This window comes from Pongo abelii, chromosome 18, assembly GCF_028885655.2.
Source record: "Pongo abelii isolate AG06213 chromosome 18, NHGRI_mPonAbe1-v2.0_pri, whole genome shotgun sequence".
Classification (NCBI taxonomy): Eukaryota; Metazoa; Chordata; class Mammalia; order Primates; family Hominidae; genus Pongo; species Pongo abelii.
In genome coordinates, this window is record NC_072003.2 from 66,001,886 (window position 1) to 66,026,589 (window position 24,704).

Genomic DNA, 24,704 nt, shown 5'->3' on the forward strand with positions numbered 1-24,704 from the left:
ACCCCGCAGCGGAGCGGCGGCTTACAGACCTGGGGCCACCTGGAGACGCTGGGATGGGACCGCGAGGGCAGCTCCGGGCGGAGGTGGGACCGGCGGGTTGGGAACGGAGTTGGGGCCCGTCAGGGCCCGGCGCGTGAAGGGTGGGCGGATCCGGCCGCTGCCGGGCAGATGGGAGCTGCGCGAGGAGACGGGCGCGCGTGGAGAGGGCGCGGGAGTTGGCATTCGGTGGTCCTGGCAGTTAGCTGAGCGCGCCCTCTGAGCCGCTCGGTGGACACCAGGCACTCTAGTAGGCCTGGCCTACCCAGAAACAGCAGGAGAGAGAAGAAACAGGCCAGTTGTGAGAAGCCAAGGACACCGAGTCAGTCATGGCACCTAAGGCGGCAAAGGGGGCCAAGCCACAGCCAGCGTCAGCTCCACCTCCACCCGGGGCCAAACCCGAGGAAGTAAAGAAGGACGATAAGGAGCCATCGGACAAACCTCAAAAGGCGGTGAAGGACGATAAGGAGCCATCGGACAAACCTCAAAAGGCAGTGCAGCCCAAGCACGAAGTGGGCACGAGGAAGGGGTGTCGCCGCTACCGGTGGGAATTAAAAGACAGCAATAGAGAGTTCTGGCTCTTGGGGCACGCTGAGATGAAGATTCTGAGTTTGGTGAGCTAAACTGGTATCCCTGGGTGGGGGGCCTTGGCCGAGGGTGGGGGGAAGGAGGAGTAGGCTCCAGGGGTCCTCAGAGAGATGGTTCGAGGCCCTTGCTGCTGGCTCAGGTGTCTGTGTCTCACTGCAGGGCTGCCTAATAGCGGCAATGATACTGTTGTCCTCACTCACCGTGCACCCCATTTTGAAGCTTATCATCACCATGGAGATATCCATCTTCAGCTTCTTCATCTTACTGTACAGCTTTGCCATTCATAGATACATACCCTTCATCCTGTGGCCCATTTCTGTAAGTAAGGGGTGATGGGGAGTGCCTGAGTCCAGAATGCTGATCAGGTGTGTCTTGGCACCTGGAAAGTCACCGAACAGAGAGACACACCTCACCTCCCATATCTGTGCCTGGGTCAGGGACTCAGAACATCAGTGGGGCCCAGGCAGAGGCAGCTGGGTGCAAGAGGGGTAGCTAGGCAGAAAATGCTCCAAAAGAGCCTATCTGTGTGTTGGAGTGAGAGTGGGGAACTCTTACCTACCTGGTGGTCAAAGAGGGCCTAAGCCTGTGTTCTCTTTAGGGGAAGGGGAGGTGTAGCCACGAGTTGTTCCTCTGAACTCCTGTGCCAGCTCACACTTGACAGGAGATCACCCCAGAAGGACCCCATTCCCAAAATTCAAAGAAGAAAATTACTCTCCCATAAGTCAATAAAATAAAACAAAATGGGAATTAAAAAAAAAAATCACTTCTAAAGCAGCATTAGGTCTCCAATGAATATCCCTATAAAGGATGTTTGGATCAGAAGGATGTTCAGCCCAAAGCAGTCGTCTAGTGGAAAGAGACAGAACTGGGCAAGTTACTAAACCATTCCCAGCCTGTTTCCTCATCTGTAACATGAGACAGTCATATTCCTGAGGATTAAATGTAAATTGCTTGACACCATGCCTGAGGACTCATGGAATTGAATCCCTGCCCATCAGCTGTGTAACCACAGGGCACACCCACCTGACCCCTTGCCAGTCAATGAAGACCCCAATTCCCAAGTCCCTTTGTTCATTGCACATTCACAGCCTGCCTCCAGAGCCCTCTTGTTCACTGTTTCACTCATGTTACACATGAGGAAATTGGCTTAGAATGGCCAAGTAACTTGCCCCCAGGTCACTCAGCTGGTAAGTAGCAGAAAAAAGCTTCAAACTTAGCTTTATGAGTACATTTCATCCTGCCTTCTTGTTAAAAGCTATTAGGGTCCAGGGATCCAGAGGTCTTGGTGAGGCAGATGAGGACCTCAATACAGGGAGAAAGGACAGGAAGGCCAAATAAGGACTCAGAAAAGGGACAAGCAGAGGACAAGGTAAAAGGACAGGCAGAGGACAAGTTCCTAAACAAGGAGCCTGAGAAGACATTTTTAGTTCCAGCAAGATGAAAAACCAATGAACCCTGAACATCTTCCTGCTGTGCTTACCTAAAAATACCAGGGGAAATGTAACCAGTATTGCTTTAACTGAATGAATGAGCTGGCAAAAAAGAAATGAAAACACACAGGCACCAGAAATGGGAAACAGGGCAGTGATCACATAAGCTGCAAAGTATGAGTGGGAATGGTCCAAGGGGTATTGTCTCAGGAACCTAGAGCATGGATTTTCATGCACTCTCAAGTCAGGAAATAAGGCCTTGATCCTAAGCAAAGTGGGAATTTAGAACTGAAAACTCTGTATAAAGCCAGCACCCTGGAAAGACTACCTCCTTAGGGAAAAGATGGACAAAGACACATACCCTTCTTATTCCCAACACAGAGGAATAAGAAAACATGTTCATCTCTGCCTGAGCTCTGAGTGGGCAGAGAGGAAGTCTTCCTTGAGAAACAGAAACCTTAAGCCTGCCCTTTGTACAGATTGGAGTTTGAATTTTTGTTACCTGCAGCCTAGAAACCTTCATGCAGCCCAGAAACCTTCATCCCTGGGAATTACCATAAAAATTGATCCCAGTCTCATGACATTCTGCTGATATCCTTGGACTCCTGATAGAAACAAATGCAATATCACAATCAAGGCATGAAGAGATTCTCACAGTGGGGGTGGGGGGAAAACCTTGTCAAAAATGAACTAATAATTCAAAACTACTAAACACCTGATTTTAAAAAATCCCCATTACTAAGAATCAACAAACACAACAACTGGATTAGAATCCTGAGAATATGAGATAATAGAAGAGCTGTCTGAAAATAATAATATATTTTAAGGGATTATAGACATAAGAGTCCCGAGAAAAGAGTAAGACACTATGAGGACAAAATAGACAGATTTTTTAAAAGTACAGTGTCTAGAATAGAAAATATAGTTATTGAAATAAAAATGCCAATAGATGAATTCAAAAACAGATCAGACATAGCTGAAGAGGGAACTGGTAACTGAAAGGTATAGGGAAATTACCCAGAACACAGCACACAGAGAGAGAGAAAATAAGAAAGAGATTGAGACAGAACATGGAGTGAGAACATCCATCAAGGGTTGTCGGGCTGGGTGTGGTGGCTCACACCTGTAATCCCAGCACTTTGGGAGGCTGAGGTGGATGGGTCCCTTTGGTCCAGGAGTTTGAGACCAGACTGGGTAACATAGGGAGACGCTGTCTCTACAAAAAAATTTAAAAATTAGCCAAGCATGGTGGCACATGCCTGTTGTTCCAGCTACTCAGGAGGCTGAGGTGGGAGGATGGCTTGAACCCAGGAGGTCAAGGCTACTGATGGTGCCACTGCACTCCAATCTGAGTGACAGAGTGAGACCCTGTCTAAAAAATAATAAAAGAGGTGTCAAGAAGCCAGGCACAGTGATGTGTGCCTGTAGTCCCAGCTGCTCAGGAGGCTGAGGCAGGAGAATGGCGTGAATCCGGGAGGCAGAGCTTGCAGTGAGCCGAGATCGCGCCACTGCACTCCAGCCTGGGCGACAGAGTGAGACTCCATCTCAAAAAATAAATAAATAAAATAAAATAAAAATAGACATCTATCCAAACCTACACAAATTGTATTTTAGGTGACACTTCAGGAGCATTTCCTTAGAGATGCTTACTAGCTTCACTTCTATTCAACATTGTGATGGAGACCTTAATTCAATATGACAAGAAAAACAAAAGGTATAGAGGATGAGAAGAGGAAAAATCTAATAGAATTATCTACACAGAAAATCTAAGAGAATCTACAGTCAAATCACTAGAACTGATTGAGTTCCACAAGGTTACCAGACACAAAAGCAGTAGTGTTCCTGAATACCAACAATGAACAATGAGAAACATAGGATTTTTTGGCTGGGCACAGGGGCTCACGCCTGTACTCACAGCACTTTGGGAGGCCGAGGTGGGCGGACCACTTGAGGCCAGGAGTTCCAGACCAGCCTGGCCAACATGGTAAAACACCGTCTCGACTAAAAATACAAAAATTAACCAGGCGTGGTGGTACATGCCTGTAATCTCAGCTACTCGAGAGGCTGAGGCATGAAAATCGCTAGAATCCAGGAGGCAGAGGTTGCCCTGAGCCGAGATGGAGCCACTGCACTCCAGCCTGGGTGACAGAGCAAGACTGTCTCAAAAAAAAAAAAAAAAAGCTCTTTAAAAGAAACCACTTAAAACAGCAATACAAACTACAAGGTGTCTAAGAATAAACCTACTGAAAGATATGTGAGATGCTACGTAGAGATTACAAGACTTTATTAATGGACATCAAAGGAAAATGTAAATAGAGAAACATTCCACATTCACAAATATGAAAACTTATTATCATAGATATGTCAATTCAATTCTGAATTAATCTATAAATTAAATAAAATTTCAACCTAGCATGGGTTTTTCATGGAACTTTACAAGGTGATTCTAAAATTCTTATGGAAGAAGAAAAAATACTAACAAGGATGGACTCACCCAACAAGATATCAGATTTACCATAAAGCTTTGGTACTAGCTCAGGGATTAACAAGAAGACTAATAAAATTGTTACAGATTGAATGTTTGTGTCTCCCACTCTACAAAATCATATGCTGAGGCCCTAACCCCCACTGTACTGTACTTGAAGATGGGCCTCTAAGGAGGTAATTAAGGTTAAATGAGGTCAGAACATTGGGGCCCTGATCAAATAAGTGTCTTTTGTTTGTTTGTTTTGAGACAGAGTTTTGCTCTTGTTACCCAGGCTAGAGTGCAGTGGCACAATCTCAGCTCACTGCAACTTCCACCTCCCAGTTCAAGCATTCTCCTGCCTCAGCCTCCTGAGTAGCTAGGATTACAGACATGCGCCACTACGCCTGGCTAATTTTGTATTTTTACTAGAGACAGCGTTTTGCCATGTTGGCCTAGCTGGTCTTGAACTCCTGACCTCAGGTGATCTGCCTGCCTTGGCCTCCCAAAGTGCTGTGATTACAGGTGTGAGCCACCACACCTAGCCAGTATCTTTATGAGAAGAGAGCAGAGAATACTCTCTCCCTCTTGCTCTCTCTCTACACACACACATGCACACACGCATACACACGCACGCATCAAAGAAAGGCCATGTGAAAATGTAGTGAGAAGACAGCCGTCTGCAAGCCAGGAAGAGAGCCCTCACCAGAAACTGAATTTCCTGGCACCTTGCTCATGGACTTCAGCCTCCAAAACTGCGAGAAAGTTAATGTCTGTTGTTTAAGCCACCCAGTCTGGAATATTATGGCATCCTGAGTAGACTAATACAGGAATAGAAAAGAGAACTCAGAAATAGATCTACGAACATATGGCAACTTGGTATATGACGGAGGTAGCATTATAAAACAGTTGAATAGAATATTCAATAAATGTCCCTGGGATTTGTGGACAGAGAGGAAGGGAGGTAGAGAGACAGACTATGTATCCCATTAAAATTAAAACTTCAACAGAAGACATCATAGGCTGGGTACAGTGGCTCACACCTATAATCCCGACACTTTGGGAGGCCAAGGCAGGAGGATCACTTGAGTCCAGGAGTCCAGGACTTGGAGACCAGCCTGGGCAACATAGGGAAGCCCTTCCTTTACAAAAACAATTTTTTTTTTTTTTTTTTGAGATGGAGTTTTGCTCTTGTTGCCCAGGCTGGAGTGCAATGGTACAATCTCAGCTCACCGCAACCTCTGCCTCCCGGGTTCAAGTGATTCTCCTGCCTCAGCCTCCTGAGTAGCTGGGATTACAGGCATGCACCACCATGCCCAGCTAATTTTGTATTTTTAGTAGAGACTGGGTTTCTCCATGTTGGTCAAGCTGGTCTCGAACTCCCAACCTCAGGTGATCCGCCCGCCTCAGCCTCCCAAAGTGCTGGGATTACAGGCGTGAGCCACTGCACCCAGCTTACAGAAACAATTTTTTTAAATGCACGGTGGCAGGCGCCTATAGTTCCAGCTGAGGCTGAGGTGGGGAGGATCGCTTGAGCCCAGGAGTTCAAGACTGCAGTGAGTGGTAGAAACACTGTGTCTCATTTCGTTCATTCATATAGTAGGCTACATCAGTTAAAATTAATAAATCTATATTTCTCAATGTGGATAAATCTCAAAAGTCAAAAAGCAAGCATTGAAAGGTAGGATACTTTTTATTTAAATATAAAAAGTGTATTTTGAAATACACAAAATAGTACACATTGTTTATAAATATATAATATGTAGAAAAGCACAAATTCAGACAGGAAAGCTGCACATCAGCTTCCAAAAATTGGAGGAGGGAGACATGAGGGACAGGAAAAGGGAAGGAAGCGAGGGGGCTGCAGCTCCATCCGTGAAGTTGGACTTCTTGTTTTCAAAGAGGCCTAAAGGGGACATTGGCAAGACGTTAACATCTGTTAAATGTCAGTGGCTCCTGGCCTGGTGGAGGTGGGAGTCGGAGATAGGATGTTCTATTATTTTCTGGGCATTTGAAATGTATCAAAATTCAAAACATTAAAAAGGAAAAGGCCTGAAACAAAGTGGCTAGGAAAGGACAACAGCAGGAAATGGCACTATAGAAACCAAGGGGAATGGCAGGTGTCTTCCAGCACTGAAGGATCAGCTGCTTCTCACCCCATCCTCTAGCCCCAGGAGAGATGCGGGAGGAAGCCAGCCTGCTATGGCCATGGTTTGGCCAGCTCTGAGAAGTTTGGCAATGCCTTGTCAGTAGCGGGAGGGAAATGAGTATATGGTATGGGGAGGGCGAGACTGAAGTCACAGGGGATGGGCAGGAGTGTTGAGGAAGGAAGAGGTGGTGCGGCCTTGCAAAGAGGGGAAGGGGTCTAGGAAGTCAGGCCGAGGGCAGGGGGTTGCAGAGGAAGCTGCCAGGCTCCCAATGAGATGCTAGAGTCCATCAGAGCCAATGCAGCCCACCCAGACTCCAGAGAGGGGAGCTGGTCCTCGGAGCTGAAAGGCAGTGGTGGGGTCCTTAAGAGGGACATCATGACGTTTTATAGTTGTGTATTTATTTAAATGTGTATTGGCTGGGCGCTGTGGCGCACACCTGTAATCCCAGCACTTTGGGAGACCGAGGAAGGCAGATCGCTTGAGTCCAGGAGTTTGAGACCAGCCTGGATAACATGGTGAAACCCTGTCTCTACTAAAAATACAAAAAAAAAAAAAAATTAGCCAGGCTTGGTGGCACACACCTGTAGTCGCAGCTGCTCAGGAGGCAGAGGTGAGAGAATGACCTAAGCCTGAGGAGGTCGAGGCTGCAGTGAGCAGAAATTGTGCCACCGCACTCCAGCCTGCATAATCGGAGTAAGACCCTGTCTCAAAAAGTAGAAAATAAAAATAATAAATGAGTATTGGTGGGAGGAGACATAGGCAGAAACCAAATGTGTGATTTTACAGAGAGATGGTAGAAGAGGGGGCTGGTGACTTCACAGGCTTCAGCATGAGGGCATTTTAGCATCCTGGACTTTTTAGGTTTCAATTTAAAAAGCCCAGCTGGAGGGCCACAGATATGTCCACCTAGCCCGGTGTGTGTTTATCTTTATGCACACATTTTAAAATCAGGTGGAAGTTTGCAAATCATTCCTTTGGAGGAAGCTAGCCAGGGTGCAGTGTTTGTTGATGGGGACCCTGGCTTTGGCTGAGGCTGACTCACCTCTCCACCTTCAGGACCTCTTCAACGACCTGATTGCCTGTGTGTTCCTTGTGGGAGCCGTGGTCTTTGCTGTGAGAAGTCGGCGATCCATGAATCTCCACTACTTACTTGCTGTGGTGAGTCTTTCCATGCTGGGCCGTGCATTTGCTCTGAATTCACCTCTTTTGGCGGATGGGTGTTGTCCTCTGTTTAAGGAAAGGGCTTCTTTATTTTTCACAAAAATCTTGGGATCAAAGCAAAGTTTAAAAGTTAAGTAGGCCGGGCACAGTGGTTCATGCCTATAATCCCAGCACTTTGGGAGGCCGAGGCGGGCGGATCACCTGAGGTCAGGAGTTTCAGACCAGCCTGGCCCACATGGTGAAATACAAAAATACGAAATTTACAAAATTTAGTAGAAAATGTATTTTCTACTAAAAATACAAAAATTAGCCAGGCATGATGGCACATGCCTGTAATCCCAGCAACTTGGGAGGCTGAGGCAGGAGAATCGCTTAAATCCAGGAGGCAGAGGTTGCAGCGAGCAGAGATTGCAGCACTGCACTCCACCCCGGACGACGGAGCGAGACATCATCTCAAAGGAAAAAAAAAAAAAAGTAAAGTAGACAGATGTTTCCAATGGAACCACCATTTAAATAAAGATGATGTCCGGGGAGCCAGCCCAAGTTCCTTCCTGTAGCTGCCGACCCCGGGGCAAACAGTCCCACTCTGGCTGGATTTCAAGAGAGAAAAGAAACAGAGATGAGATGGCAGGACAGGGGAGTGGAGAAGGCAGAGGCTGAGGGAGTAGGCACGTTCCTAGCCTCTCGGAAATGGTTGACATTTGAGGGGACATGGGGGACGTGTGAAACAGCACCCCCTGATGAAAGAGAAACCAGGAGGGAAACTCACCACCTTTGGAATGAAAAGCAAAAGTCATGAGGACCATTTTGTTTTCCAGATCCTTATTGGTGTGGCTGGACTTTTTGCTTTTATCGATGTGTGTCTTCAAAGAAACCACTACAGAGGCAAGAGGACGAAAAAGCATATGCTGGTTCCTCCTCCAGGAAAGGATAAAGGACCCCAGGAGGGCAAGGGACCAGAACCCGCCAAGCCACCAGAACCTGCCAAGCCACCACAGCCAGCAAAGGGAAAGAAATGACTTGGAGGAGGCTCCTGGTGTCTGAAACGGCAGTGTATTTTACAGCAATATGTTTCCACTCTCTTCCTTGTCTTCTTTCTGGAATGGTTTTCTTTTCCATTTTCATTACTATCTTTGCTTGGAAAAGAATGGATTAATGGATTCTAAAAGCCTAAAGTTGATGTAAGCATTATTTTGTTCATTCGGCAAAAGTTACTGACTGTCAGGTTGCAGAGGGCAAGGCCAGGGCAGGGCCTAGGAGCCAAGGCTCCTGAAGTGCTCCCAGGCTACTGGGCACCAAGGGCCTGGGGGACCAGAAGTGTAGGTGTTGCCGGCTAGTGACCCCAACCAACTGGCAGGGGGCAGGGGGCCAGGGCACGGGTGGAAGAGGAAGACAAGAAGCCAGAAAACAAAAGGATCATTTTGTTCACACTGATTATTTTAATTTTACTTTTTTAAAAAAGCATCCAAGCAATTGTTATGAGAAAAATAAGTTTGTTGGCCTTCCTTGCAGTTTAGTTTTTAGGTTGGTTTTGTTTTTTTTTTGTTTGTTTTCTTTTGTTTTTGTTTTTTGGTGAGACAGAGTTTCACTCTTGTTACCCAGGCTGGAGTGCAACGGCGCGATCTCGGCTCACTGCAACCTCCACCTCCCAGGTTCAAGCAATTCTCCTGCCTCAGCCTCCTTGAGTAGCTGGTATTACAGGCATCTGCCACCACAACTGGCTAATTTTCTGTATCTCTAGTAGAGATGGGGTTTTACCATGTTGGCCAGGCTGGTCTCGAACTCCTGACCTCAGGTGATCCACCCGCCTCAGCCTCCCAGGGTGCCGGGATTACAGGCATGAGCCACCATGCCCGGCCTGCAATTTAGTATTGATCCTCACTGAGGTTCACTCCGGTCAAAGTGAGGAGGGCAGGGGGTGTCAACTTCTCAGGGCTCAGGGCCTCCAAGGGCCTGAGTCAGGCTGGCATACGGGCTGAGCAGGGTTGGCACAGGAGGAGCCTAGGGGCTGTTTCCCTCTGGGACCTGGAGTGTCTCCCTCCACTGATGACCTGAGCATAAGGCCTGGAGTCCCCACATGTAGGCCTTGCAGATCTTTCCACCAGAGAAGGCCCTGCTCTCACTGGACAGTCCAGCCATCCTGGCAGGGGAAGGGTTGTCTCCATGAGAGGAAAGCCAGGCCCCAAACTGACCCATGAGGAGCTGGAAGGGGGTCTGTAGGAGGAAGCGTGGAGCCCGGAGCCCAGCCTGGGAGACAAGCTGGGAGGGTTCACTGAGCCTTGGGGACATGATCATGACTTGGGCCAAGGGGATCACTGAAGGCTGTGAGAAGGCCACGTGCTTAGCTGCTGCCACAAAGGTGTGCCAGAGGAAGGAGGCCCCTGCAGGTCCTTCAGGTGGGGAGATGGGCAGCCGGCGGCCTCTAGGGGTGAAGACTTGGAACTTGGGGTGGCCCCAGGCTCCTCTACCCTTCAAGTCCACTGTCCCCTCTGTAGCCTCACAGCACCCCCTGCAAGCCAGGCAGTGTGAGGCACACCTACCTCTAGCTTTGTAGAGAAAAACTCAAAAATGCACACTATCCTGCCACATGACCCAGAATTCTTCTCCTGTGTATTTAGCCAAGATTAATGGTATACTAGAATGTTCGTAACAGCCAAAAACTAGAAAGAGCCACATGTTCAAAAGGAGGTAAATGTGCTACATTCAGAAAATGGAATGCGCTACTCAGCAGGAAAAAACAAACAAACAAAAAACTATGAATACAACAAGGAAGGATTTCACATTATAGAAACATACCATATGATTCCATTTCTAAGCAGTTCAAGAATAGGCAGAAATACAGTGAAAGAAAACAGTGGTTGCTTGGGGATTGATTAACCCAAAAAGTATCAGACACAGGCCACAGTTGATTTAGAAGTTTATTTTGGCCAGGTCCAGTGGCTCATGCCTGTAATCTCAGCACTTTGGGAGGCCTAGGTGGGCAGATCGCTTGGGCCCAGGAGTTTGAGACCAGCCTGTACAACATGGCGAAACCCCGTCTCTACTAAAAATACAAAAATTCACCGGGCATGGTGGCACACACCTGTAGTCTCAGCTACTCTGGGGGCTGAGGCAGAAGAATCGCTTGAACCCGGGAGGTGAAGGTTGCAGTGAGCTGAGATCGCGCCACTGCACTCCAGCCTGAGCGACAGAGCAAGACTCTGTCTCAAAAAAAAAAAAAAAAAAAAAAATGTGCCACAGTTAAGGACAATGCCTCAGAAACAGGTCTGTGCCTTTCTCCAAATCATCCAAATGTGATTTTGAGGGTTCAACATTTAAAGGGGAAAAGCAGGCTGAAAGGGAAAGAGAAAGGGTGTAGTCAAGTTACTGAATCCACAAGTTGCAATAGAAAAGGAGCAGGTAGGGGAAGAGTGAATGATGTCTTCTTCTGGCGCTCAGTAAACTGGCATTTGACATAAGATGAACATAGAGCAGCTACCTGTGGGGATATTTCACTTTTCATCTGTAGCTCTCCGCTTAGGAACAAAAGGAAAGGCGGCTTCTTGCATGACTCAGCTCTCAGCTTAATTTTTTTCGTTTGGCACAGTGAATCGGGGTCCTGAGTATTTTATTTTCCTTTCACATTTCCAAAGAGACATAAGGGAGCTTTTGTGGGTACCAGAAATTTCATCTCTTCATTGGAGGAGCTGATCACACAAGTGTACACATTTGTCAAAACATTAAATAGTATATTTCAGATCTGTGCATTTTCGTTGTATATAAATTTTACCTAACAAAGGAAGCTAAATATGACTTATGCTCAGAATTCTGTGGAAAAGTGTGAACTTTCCTAAACGAATTTGGTCACTCCTCTCAACTCCCGAGGTGATACTTGTGAACAGGCAGGGTTTCTGCGAATCCCAGGGTACAATGAGCATGAAGTGGGGGCTGGGTTGGGGTTGAGCGAGACTTCAGGTGTCATGCTAAGAAGAGGACCCCAGGACAGGGACATGGGCTGTAGGAAGATGCCCCTTCAGAAGAAAACTACATCAGGTAAGTACCTGTCTGGAGCAGAGAATGGCCTGGGTGTGGGGCATGTCACTTACACATCTGGTTGAAATGCAGATTCAGCAAAAAACCTAATTAATACACACAGAATAAAAATGGATACTGTGTCCTTCAAACAAAAGAGACTCAAAAACGGCAACCAGCAAACAAGAGTTCTTGGGGTAGGAGTGTGGGAAACTACAACAAAGATTTTGAATTTTTGTTGTTGCTGTTGTTGTTGAGACAGAGTCTCATCCTGTCGCCCAGGCTGGAGTGCAGTGGCACGATCTCGGCTCACTGCAACCTCCACCTCTCCAGTTCAAGTGATTGTCCTGCCTCAGCCTCCCAAGTACCTGGGATTACAGGCGCCTGCCACCATGCCTGTCTAATTTTTTTTGTATTTTTAGTAGAAACGGGGTTTCACCACGTTGTCCAGGCTGCTTTCGAACTCCTGACCTCAAGCAATCCACTCACCTCAACTTCCCAGGATGCTGGGATTACAGGCATGAGCCACTGCATCCAGCCAAGATTTTAAAATTTAACAGAGGGGTTGAATAATAGAATAGACATAATTTAAGATGCCAATTCATGATTTGAAAAATAAAGGAAATCTAGAAAATCAAACAAAAAGGCAGACTTTCTTTTTTGGAAAAAAGACATAGAGGACAAATCTAGGAGGATTTATCCAACAACCATCTAAAAGGAGTCACAGAAGGCGAGAAAATCTTAAACAGAAAAAAATTTTCAGTTAAATTAAAACTAAAATCTTATAGAAAGGACCCACCAAGGCCAGGTGTGGTAGCTCACGCCTGTAATCCCAGCACTTTGGGAAGCCAAGGCAGGTGGATCTCTTGAGCTCAGGAGTTAGAGATCAGCCTAGCCAACATGGCAAAACCCTGTCTCTACAAAAAACAAAAAAATTAGCCGGGCATACTGGTGTGTGCCTGTAGTCCCAGCTATTCCAGAGGTTGAAGTGGGAAAATCAATCATTTGAGGCTGAGAGGTTGAGGATGCAGTGAACCAAGATTGCACCACTGCACCCTAGCCTGGGTGACAAAGCAAGACCCTGTTTCAAAAAAAAAAGAAGAAGAAAGGGAGAGAGAGAAAGAAAAAAAAGAAAGAGAGAAGGAAGGAAGGAAGGAAGGGGAAGGGAAGGGAAGGAGGGAGGGAGGAAGGAAGGGAGAAAAAAGGGAAGGGAAAGGAGAGGGAGGGGAGGGGAGGGAGAGGGCCCACCCAGTGTTGAGCAGGTTTACTGGGAAAGCATCCTCACCTGCCTACACATTTCTTGGTGAAGTATCAGAATTCTAAAGATTAAGAAAAAATCCTAAAAGCTGAGAGACAGAGAGAACACAAAGATGACACTGACAAGAAAAAAACCAAACATCAGAGTCCACTCCGGACATTAGAAAACAATGGAGCTGGGCTGGGCACGGTGGCTCATGCCTGTAATCCCAGCACTTTGGGAGGCCAAGGCGGGTGGATCACGAGGTCAGGAGTTCGAGACCAGCCTGGTCAATATGGTAAAACCCTGTCTCTACTACAAAATACAAAAATTAGCCTAGCGTGATGGCGCATGTCTGTAATCCCAGCTACTCGGGAGGCTGAGTATCCCAGCTACTCGGGAGGCTGAGGCAGGAGAATTGCTTGAATCTAGGAGGCGGAGGTTGCAGTGAGCCAAGATTGTGCCATTGCACTCAGGCCTGGGCAACAAGAGCGAAAATCCATCACAAAAAAAAAAAAAAAAAAAAAAAAAAATTTAAAGTGAAAATTTAAGTGGTTTTTAGTACATTCACAATGTTGTGCTACCACCATTTCTATCTAGTTTTAAGACATTTCTATAACTTCATTCATTTTTTATGGTTGAATAATATTCCATTTTACGGCTGTATCACTTTTTCTTTTTTTTTTTAAGAGACAGGGTTTCACTTTGTTGCCAGGGGGTTTCCTGACCTCAAGTGATCCACCCACCTCAGCCTCCCCAAGTGCTGGGATTACAGGTGTGAGCCACTGTGCCCAGCCCATAATGTTGATATTTGAAAACTTATTGAACTTGTTTTTTGTCCTAACATATGGTCTGTCCTAGAGAATGTTCCATGTGCACTTAAGAAGAATGTGTATTCTGTTGTCAGGTGGAGTGTCAGGTGGCCTAGTTTCTGTCTTTTAATAGAAAAATTGATTTAGGCCAGGTGTGGTGGCTCACACCTGTAATCCCAGCACTTTGGGAGGCTGAGGCAGGCAGATCACGAGATCAGGAGATCGAGACCATCCTGGCCAACATGGTGAAACCCCATCTCTACTAAAAATACAAAAATTAGCCAGGCGTGGTGGCACATGCCTGTAATCCCAGCTACTCGGGAGGCTGAGGCAGGAGAATCGCTGGAACCCAGGAGGCGGAGGTTGCAGTGAGCTGAGATCACGCCACTGCACTTCGGCCTGGGCAACAGAGCGAGACTCCATCTCAAACAAACAAACAACAGCAACAAAAAAGACAGAAACTATCAGATTATTGAGGTTTTCTAAATCTAACTTCATAATTTGTATAAGAGATACACCTATAACAAAATGACTCAAAAAAGTTATAAATGCAACTATTTTTAAAAGCCAGCTCTGAGGAAGATGGAGGAGGCATATCACATTCTATCTTTCCTGCTGAAAGCAATGAATGCAACAAAAAGCCTTGGACAGAGTGCATGGAGCAGCTCTCTGGTGCTTCTGAAAAGCAAATAGTAGCAAGTAGATTGGGAGAACAGACCAGAATATAAAGTACCACTGAACCAGCAGTAAATTTCCTGGGTTTTTTTTCCCTTTGGTGCCTCCTGCCCTGGACTCATAGGTAATCCAAATCCAAAACTACACATTGGGTATGGACAGAAAGAGTTCCAAGAGAAACCTTCTATTCCTAGTTTTTATGGACTGAATGTGTCCCCCTCCCAAAAAATCATATGCTGAAGCCCTCATTTTAGTATGGAGATGGAGTCTCTAAGGAAGTAGTTAAGGTTAAGTGAGGGAATAAGGATGGGGCCCTGTTCTGATAGAATTAGTGTCCTCATAAGGAAAGACACCAGGGTGTGTTCTCCCCAGCCCTAATATGGCACAGAGGAAAGACCATGTGAAGAGACAGTGGTACAGGCCATCAACAAGCTGAGAAGAGGATCCTCACCAGAAACTGAATTTGCTGGCATCTTGATCATGGATATCCAGCCTCCAGAACTGTGAAACAATTACTTTCTATCATTTAAGTGATACAGTTTGTGGTATTTTGATACGGAAGCCTGAGCTAACAAATACACTAGTCCAAGGAGCAAGAAACAGAGCCCTTATGGATCAGGGAGTGGGGAGGGGGGGTGGAAATAGTCTGTTTTTATCATTCTCTCTGGCCCCAGCCCCCAGACAATATCACAATATCAACGGCAATGATGGCAGCAGTTTAACAAGCAGGAAGTTGGTGGGTCGCGGTGGCTCACACCTGTATCCCAGCACTTTGGGAGGCTGAGGCAGGCAGATTGCCTGAGGTCAGGAGTTCGAGACCAGTCTGGCCAACATGGTGAAACCCCATCTCTACTAAAAATACAAAAAAATTAGCCAGGTGTGATGACATGTGCCTGTAGTCCCAGCTACTCGGGAGGCTGAGGCAAGAGAATTGCTTGAAGCAGGGAGGTGGAGATTGCAGTGAGCCAAGATAGTACCACTACACTCCAGCCTGGGCAACAGAACAAGACTTCGTCTCAAAAAAAAAAAAAAAAAAAAAAAGTAGGAACTTGAAAGTCCAAGGCAGGGGAAGCTTTCTCTCTGAGCAGAATTGTGATCCCAAGAGTGTGGGGGGAAATCCCCTTGGTGTTTTTCTCTATCCTCTTACTGCTCTCCACTGAAAACATAAGCAATGTCAGGAAGTGTGAAACAGAGTGGAGAAATTAAAGCCCACGCTTTCTAAACAGGGGACCCCTAGGAACTTGAAAGTGTCGGGGAGGCCATGGACAGCAGAGAGCTGAAAGAAGAAATCCCGTCAAGTTGTCCATGAACCCCGGGATCACCCTCAAACTGTGTATGCATGGATTTGACCCTAGACAGCATAGCAAAGTCCTATAGAACTAAACTACAGGGTATACTAGGACTCAGATCCTAGACTGGCCGCTCAGGCACACAAACAACAAATCCAAATAGTACTGCAGAGAAGGGATAGGCTATCTAGCAGAAGAAGAATACAGAGGACCTGAACAACACTAGAAGCCATCTAGACCCAACAGGTGTGCATTGAATACTCCACCCAACAGCAGAATACACATTCTTCTTTTTTATCTTACTTATATGTTTGTTTGTTTGTTTGTTTGTTTATTGAGACGGAGTCTTGCCCTGTCGCCCAGGCTGGAGTGCAGTGGCGTGATCTTGGCTCACTGCAACCTCCACCTCCCAAAGTTCAAGCGATTCTCCTGCCTCAAACTCCCGAATAGCTGGGACTACAGGCATGTGCCACCACGCCCAGCTAATTTTTTGTGTTTTTAGTAGAGACGGGGTTTCACCGTGTTAGCGAGGATGGTCTCGACCTCCTGACCTCGTGATCCACCCACCTCAGCCTCTCAAAGTGCTGGGATTACAGGCATGAGCCACCGTGCCCAGTCCCAAATTCTTCTTAAGTACACATGGAACATTCTCTAGGACAGACCATATGTTAGGACACAAAACAAGTTCAGTAAGTTTTAAAATATCAACATTATGGACTAGGCGCAATGGCTCACACCTGTAATCCCAGCACTTTGGGAGGCCAAGGCTAGTGGATCACCTGAGGTCAGGAGTTCGAGACCAGCCTGGCCACCATGGCAAAACCCCGTCTCTACTAAAATACAAAAATTAGCCAGGCATGGTGGCATGCGCCTGTAATCCCAGCTACTCGGGAGGCTGAGGCATGAGAATCTCTTGAACCCGGGAGGCAGAGGTTGCAGTAAGCCAAGATCATGCCATTGCACTCCCGCCTGGGCGACAAGAGTGAAACTCCATCTCAAAAAAAAAAAAAAAAAAAAAAAAAAAATCAACATTATACAAAGTATCTTCTCTAGTTACAACAGAATAAAGCTAGACATCAATAATGGAAGGAAAATAGCTGCAAAAATATACAACAGCAACCTATTAGAAATGCAAGGACAGCCTGGGCACAGTGGCTCATCCCATAATCCCAGCACTTTGGGAGGTCAAGGCAGGTGGACTGCTTGAGCCCAGGACTTTGAAGCCAGTCTGGAAAACCTAGTGAGACCCCATTGTTCCAAAAACTACAAAAAATTAGGCTGGGCACAGTGGCTCACACCTGTAATCCCAGCACTTTGGGAGGCTGAGGTGGGTGGATCGCCTGAGGTCAGGAGTTTCAGACCAGCCTGAACAACATGGTGAAACCCCGTCTCTACTAAAAATACAATTAACCAGGCACAGTAGTGGGCACCTGTAATCCCAGCTACTCAGGAGGCTGAGGCAGGAGAATCACTTGAACTTAGGCAGCAGAGGTTGCAGTGAGCCGAGATCGTGCCACTGCACTCCAGCCTGGGCAAAAAAAGTGAAACTCCATCTCAAAAAAAAAAAAATTAGCCAGACATGATGGTGTGTGCCTGTGGTCCAGCAACTCTGGAGGCTGAGGTGGGAGGATCACCTGAGCCTGGGAGGTCAAGGCTGCAATGAACCATGATTGCACCACTGCACTCCAGCTTGGGCAACAGAGTGCAACCCTGTTTCCACCCACAAAAAAGAAAGAAATGTAAGGACAGAGTGATAAATCTAAAATTTTAGTTAGCAGCTTTAACATACCTGTTTTAATAAGTTAATACATCAAGTAAAAACAAAAAGTATGCAGAGGGTTTAAATTACACAATTAGCAAAGTATGTCATAGATATACAGATAAACTTTGTACCCACTAAGAGAGAATATTCAGTCTCCTGTTTTTGCTTTTTTTTTTTTTTAGTGAGACAGGGACTCACACTCTCAGCCCAGGCTGGAGTGCAGTGGTGCAATCACAGCTCACAGCCTAGAACTCCTGAACTCAAGCAATCCTCCCACTTCAGCCTCCTGAGTAACTGGGACCACAGGGGTGCGCCACCATGCCCAGCTAATTGTTAAAAATGTTTTGTAGAGGCAGGGTCTCCATATGTTGCCCAGGCTGGTCGTGAACTTCCAGGCTCCAGCAATCCTCCTGTCGCAGCATCTCAAAGTGCAGAGATTACAGGCATGAGCCACTGCACCCAGCCTTATGTGTTTTAATGTATCAATTTTTAAAGAACAACAATTCAAAAGAATAGCCAAAAAGGATGTGAACAGTCACTTCTCAGAAAAGGAGATGCAAATGGCTCTTACGCATTTGAAAAATGCTTAATCTACTCATAACCAGAGAAATGCAAATTCTCTAATGCAAACTGCCCAGAGAGACCTTGGCTTCTAAATATCACTCTCCAATGAAAAGAACCAGAACTTTTTGGAGGAATGAGTGATTCTAGAGCTGGGATGCAGAGAATACAAAATGAACCTGGAGCATCTTACGGCGTCATAAAATAAGGAAGCGGGGCGGGGCGAGACGGGAGGCGTGTTAAGTACACAGGAGCTCACTTACATACTGAATGAAGTCCCTAATGAAGGGGGCCTAGGGGCCAAATGGAAACAACTTAGCTAACAAAATTAAGTATGATGGGTTTGTTTGTTTGTTTGTTTTTGAGACAGAGTCTCGCTCTGTCGCCCAGGCTGGAGTGCAATGGCACAATCTTGGCTCACTGCAACCTCCGCCTCCCGGGTTCAAGCGATTCTCCTGCCTCAGCCTCCCGAGTAGCTGAGATTATAGGCGCATGCCACCACACCCAGCTAATTTTTTTGTATTTTTTAGTAGAGACAGGATTTCACCATGTTGGCCAGGCTGGTCTCAAACTCCTGACTTTGTGATCCACCTGCCTCGGCCTCTCAAAGTGCTAGGATTACAGGCGTGAGACACTGTGCCCGGCCAGTACGATGGTTTTTAATTATAACAAACGAATTAAATAAACAAATGAAGAAGAAAAAATTCTTCCTTACCGGAGGCATGTAGAGGAAATAGAGCCACCCTGCCTTCATTCCATAGCAGACATTTCCTGATGTCATCCTATGTGACAGGCTCTGGGCTGGGGCTGGACTATGACAGGCCCCCTCAGGAGCTCACAGTCTGCTGGCAGGATGGATGGTGACATCATGAGTGTGCAGTTATCTTATATACAGGCACCTACCCACTTCTCCTCTTTCAGCTTCTCTAGTTCAGTGCCATATTTTGCTTTTTCTCGGTACCCTTTTTGTAAATTGAGATATAAATTACACGAAATAAAATGCACCCATTGTAAGTAACAGTTTGATGTGTTTTGACAAATGTAGGTCCCTGTGTAACCGCCACCCCAATCAAAATAAAGAACATTTCTTAGCACTCCAGGAAGCTTTCTTCTGCCCCCACCTCAGGCAACCACCGATCTGATTTCTGTTACTGTAGCTTACTTTTGCTTGTTCTAGAATTTCATAAAAATGAAATCATGGAGTATGTACCTTTTGAGTCTGGCCTCCTTCCCTCAACATGCTATCTGCAGAATGCATCCACATTGCTTTGTTTATCAATGGTTTGTTCCTTTTTCTTGCTGAATAGTATTCCATCGTATGGATGGAAGTTTCTTTATCCCTTCACCTGTTGATGGCCATTTGGTTTCCAGCTCAGGCTATAAAAATTATGAGGGGGTCAGGCAGGGTGACTCACACCTATAATCCCAGCACTTTGGGAGGCTGAAGGATCCTTTAAGCCCAACAGTTCAAGACCAGCCAGGACAACATATTGAGACCCCATCTCTAAATTAAAAATTAAGAAAAGAAATAAGAGGCTGGACACAGTGGCTCACGTCTGTAATCCCAGCACTTTGGGAGGCTAAGGCAGGTAGATCATTTGAGCCCAGGAGTTCAAGACCAGCCTGGGAAACATGACGAAACCCTGCCTCTACTAAAATTACAAAAAATAAAAATAAAAAAAAAATTAGCCAGCTCTGGTGATGCACACACTGTAATCTCAACTACTTGGGAGGCTGAGGCATGAGAATCGCTTGAACCCAGGAAGCAGAGGTTGCATTGAGCTGAGATCTTGCCACTGCACTCCAGCCTCAGCAACAGAATGAGATTCTGTCCAAAAAACAAAACAAAACAAAAAACAGAAAGAAAAAATATAAGCGGACCTCCAAAAGTTCATGGAAATTGAATTAAAATATAAAAATTTTTAAAAATGAATTTTATTTCTCAACATAAGCTCCACCAAGGTCAAGACATTTTATCTTTCTTTTTTTTTTTTTTTCATGGAGACATGATCTCACTGTGGTTTTGTTTGTTTGTTTGTTTGTTGAGACAAGGTCTCACTCGCTCACTTTATTGCCCAGGCTGGAGTGCAGTAAGGCAATCACAGATCACTGTAACCTGGAACTCCTGGGCTCAGGTGATCCTCCCATTTCTACCTCCCAAAGTGCTGTGCTATTAGGCATGAACCACCACACGTGGCCCGCAAGATCCTTTTTAAAATGATGATACTAGCCATTTAGTTCATCCCTAAAGAAATGAGGGAATTTAACCATGTCTATCAGTGTGGTCTTTTTTCCAGTATTAACTAGAGAAAACTAAGTGTCTTTTACAGATTTTTTTAAGATTAGGAAACAAAAAGAAGCCAGAAAGAGCCGAACCAGGACTCCACAGGCACAAGTGCCCCAGCTCCCCACATCCTCACCAGCAGCTGGTAGTGCCCCCTTTTGAAGCCATTTCAGTAGACGTGCAGTAGTATCTCATCGTGGTTTTAATTTGCATTCCTAGATGTCTCATGATGTTGAGCATCTTTTTACATGCTTATTGGATGTTCATACATGTCTTTTAGTGAATTGTCTGTTCAAATCTTTGACCCATTAAAAAAAATTGGGTGGTTTTCTTCTTATGAATGAGTTGCAGTTCAGAGCCATCCTTTTGTGTGTGTGTGTGTGTGTGTGCGTGTGTGTGTGTGTGTGGTGTTTTTTTTTTTTTTTGAGACGGAGTCTCTCTCTGTCACCCAGGCTGGAGTGCAGTGGCGCAATCCCAGCTCACTGCAACCTCAGCCTCCCAGGTTCAAGCAATTCTCCTGTCTTAGCCTCCTAAGTAGCTAGAACTACAGGGGGCACACCACCACACCCGGCTAATTTTTTGTGTTTTTAGTAGAGACGGGGTTTCACCATGTTGGCCAGGCTGGTCTTCCACTCCTGACCTCAGGTGATCAGCCCACCTCGGCCTCCCAAAGTGCTGGGATTACAGGCATGAGCTACTGCGCCCGGCCCAGGGCCATGTTTTTAATAACACCAATGGGAACCAGATTTCTCTCTGTTATAACCCTCACCTGGCCTCCTCCTAGGGAATTGTCAGTAAAATCCAAACACCAGGTTCTGGTCCTCCCAGTGTAGCCCTGCCCCTTCTCTGACCAGCTCCCCCCATCTTCCCCCACCCTTCCCCCCAAACACCTTGGCTCAGTCCTTTCTTTGACACTCCCTTCCTGGCTGTCCTCCCAACCAGCCAGACATCTGTTATCTATCACCAGGAACACCTTATTCAGGATTCTCTGGATATGTTTAGTGTTTATTCCACCACCATCACCAGCAGCAGCAGAAAAAGCTGGGGCCTTGCTGTACCCTAGGCACTGCTGTTGGATGAAAAAATGAATGTCAAGAAAGGCTTCTCTGAGGAAGCAATACTGCACTACAGTCACTGAAGAATACGGAGGAGTTAGTTAGAGAAGAAGGTGGAGAAGCATTCTGGGTGGGGGTCAGCATGGACAATGGCTCTGTGGCAGGAGGGACCATAGTTTGTTCCAGGAACTGTAAGAGGTCCATGGGAGAGGCAGGGGAGGGAAGCACAGCAAGGAGTTATATTTTCCTTCTATACCAAGACCCTGTGCAGGATGGGAAGCTCCCAAGGTTGTGTGTGTGTGTGTGTGTGTGTGTGTGTGTGTGTGTGTGTGTTTATTTTTGTGGGGAGGAGACGGAAGTGTTACAGGATCTTTGGGGTGTTAATTTTCTGGCTGGAAACCTCTGTGGCCAGTGGCACCTTTGCCGGCATTCTTGTCTTGCATCCAGGAAGAATGAGGTACACAGACAAGTGGAGGGAGAACAAGTCAACAAGGAGGTTTACTGAGTGTTAGAAAGCTCAGAGAAGACCCACAGTGGGTAGCTCTTCTCTGTAGGGAGGTCATCCCATTGAGTGTTCAGCTCTCAGCAGAGAGGAGGCCCTGGAGAGTGTGGCTCCTCTCTGTAGCTGGTCCTCCCAACCTCTGCTCAGCTCTGGCTGAGACTGGGGCTTTTACGGGCTGCAGAGTGGAGGAAGTGTGAGCCCAGTTGATCTATGGGCAGCCATGGGTGGGCCAGAAAAGGCAGTACAAGTTCCCACTCTGGTCGGTCGGACTGGCAGCCTGGCCCCCAGCCTTCAGGCCCTCCCTGGCCCGAAGGTGGGGCCCCAATGGGACCCGCCCCCTTCCACCCAGGAATATATCTGCCTCCTGCTGTCATTCATGAAGCCCAGGCTTGCCCCAACTTTGCTCCCAGATCAGAGCAGGTGTCCACAGCAGGAAGAAGCCAGGCAGCAGGAGAAGGCACTTCCAAGCCTGGGAGGGCAGGTGGGGGCCTTCCTGGGCCCCTAAGAGTACAGGGATGCCTGAGCCTGTAGCTGTGGTTTGGGCGGCTGTAGCTGTGGGAAGGGGGGTCCCAGGGCTCCTGTCTGCCCCATGGAGGAGGCCCCAGTCTGCAACTGCAGTTTGGGTAGCTGCAGCTGCACCTGGGAGAGCAGGACTCCTGCCTGCTCCATGGAGTGTGTGGCCCAGACCATGCCTCCCTGCTGTGGCTGGGTGATGTCAGCAGCAGGTTGTCTGGAGCCACGGCTGCCATCAGAAGTGATCAACGACTGGTGATTGTCATGAGTGGTACAAGGTCAAGAGATAACCAGGTCCGGCCAGGTGCGGTGGCTCACGCCTGTAATCCCAAACCTTTGGGAGGCCGAGGCGGGAAGATTGTTGGAGGCCAGGAGTTTAAGACCAGCCTGGCCAACATGGCGAAACCCTGTCTCTACTAAAAATACAAAAATTAGCTGGGTGTGGTGGCACAGGCCTGTAATCCCAGCTACTTGGGAGACTGAGGCATGAGAATCCCTTGAATCTGGGAAGTGGAGGTTGCAGTGAGCCAAAATCATGCCACTGCACTCCAGCCTGGGTGACAGAGCGAGACTGTCTCAAAAAAGAAAAAAGAGATAACTAGGTCCACACGTGTTTGTGTCTTTCCACAATGTCAGATTTTTATTCACCCTATACCCAAGGGTAAAAAAAAACAAAAGCCACGAGCTATCCCAAGGAGCCAATTTGCTTCTTCTTCTTCTTCTTTTTTTTTTTTTCTTTCATACAGAGTCTCACTCTGCTGCCCAGGCTGGAGTGCAGCTGGAGTGCAGTGGTGCGATCTCGGCTCACTGCAACCTCTGCCTTCTGGGTTCAAGCGATTCTCATGCCTCACCCTCCCAAGTAGCTGGGGTTACAGGCCTGTGCCACCACGCCCAGCTAATTTTTGTATTTTTAGTGGAGATGGGTTTTCGCCATGTTGGCCAAGCTGGTCTCGAACTCCTGACCTCAGGTGATCTGCCCGCCTCAGCCTCCCAAAATGCTGGAATTATAAGCATGGGCCACAGCACCCAGACCCAAGGAGCCAATTTTCCTTAGTACTTCCCATTCACTCAGTAGTGAGCACACGGGCTCAAGCCACTCCACAAGTCAGTCAATATTGCAAACCATACATAATAGTATACTTAATCCACATGTAAATGTTATAAACATTCCACAACAAACAAAGTAGCATTTAACATCAAGAGAAAAAGAGATAGGAGAAAAGGTTAAGGAACCAGTTCCAAGGTAAGGAAGAAGACAAAAGGAATCCTGGTCTGGGCTTGAGGGTCTTGCAGAGTCTTTGAGGGGCAGAGCCTTGGGAGGCAGATGCAGAGTTCTTATCATGAATGCAGCAAGATGGTTGTCAGTTAAGGCTGCTGGGCTGCAGTTTTGTAGTCACAGAGTGCTCTGGTGAGAAATGATAGAGGAACAATGTGCTTCTTTGTGTCCTTATCTGGTTGGATTCAGTCTTTATTTATTTTATTTTTTTATTTTTTGAGACGGAGTCTTGCTCTGTCGCCCAGGCTGGGGTGCAGTGGTATGATTTTGGCTCACTGCAACCTATGCCTCCAGGGTTCAAGCGATTCCTGTGCCTCAGCCTCCCGAGTAGCTGAGATTACAGGCACCGTGCCACCACGCCCAGCTAATTTTTGTATTTTTAGTAGACACGGGATTTCACTATATTGGCCAGGCTGGTCTCAAACTCACTCCTGACCTCGTGATCTGCCCACCTCAGCCTCCCAACGTGCTGGGATTACAGGCATGAGCCACAGCGCCTGACCTTCTATTTTTTATTAAACAAAACATCTTGTCCTTGTTGGCAAAGCACCCTATGAAATATAAAATGAAGTATTTTTCTAAGATGGAGTTAGTTATGTCAAGGGTGCGCAGTACTGTGCTATAAGCTCTCCCCCGGCTGCCCAGAGAGAAAACCTAAGGGCCTCTTAAAGACACCATCACAGTAGTTCAGCGGGCAGGCAGGAATGGTTTCGGATCTAGTGGTGGTGAGAAGTGGACAGAGATCAGAGAAAGTTACAGGAGGTGAAAGTGGGTTACAGACTGCCGGTGAAGAGGGACAAGGACAACCCGCAGGTCTCCGCTAGTTGGGTGGAAGGAAAGGAGGGGGCAGTGCCCTTCGCAGAGGCACAGGAAGCTGGGTCTTGATCACGCTGAACTC

General features: G+C 46.9%; 1 protein-coding gene across 2 annotated transcripts; it reads left to right on the forward strand.

The window, feature by feature from the left end:
• The first annotated feature begins 87 nt into the window (after window positions 1-87).
• CMTM2 (CKLF like MARVEL transmembrane domain containing 2) lies at window positions 88-9,004 on the forward strand. Of its 2 annotated transcripts, XM_002826504.5 has the most exons (4): window positions 88-650; window positions 784-942; window positions 7,725-7,826; window positions 8,648-9,004. In XM_002826504.5, the coding sequence occupies exons 1-4, from the start codon at window positions 366-368 to the stop codon at window positions 8,846-8,848; spliced, it is 747 nt and encodes a 248-aa protein (XP_002826550.1). In that variant the 5' UTR covers window positions 88-365; the 3' UTR covers window positions 8,849-9,004. The 2 variants fall into 2 exon arrangements, with proteins under 2 accessions (XP_002826550.1, XP_002826551.1); XM_002826505.4 differs by lacking the exon at window positions 784-942 and having other exon boundaries at window positions 129-650.
• The last annotated feature ends 15,700 nt before the right edge of the window (window positions 9,005-24,704 follow it).

Excerpts from the sequence above, each read along its gene's own strand:
- CMTM2 (XM_002826504.5), top strand. The coding sequence starts at position 366 with ATGGCACCTAAGGCGGCAAAGGGGGCCAAGCCACAGCCAGCGTCAGCT. Across the intron at positions 651-783 it reads AGATGAAGATTCTGAGTTTG|GGCTGCCTAATAGCGGCAAT; the intron begins GTGAGCTAAACT and ends GTCTCACTGCAG. Across the intron at positions 7,827-8,647 it reads TCCACTACTTACTTGCTGTG|ATCCTTATTGGTGTGGCTGG; the intron begins GTGAGTCTTTCC and ends TTTGTTTTCCAG.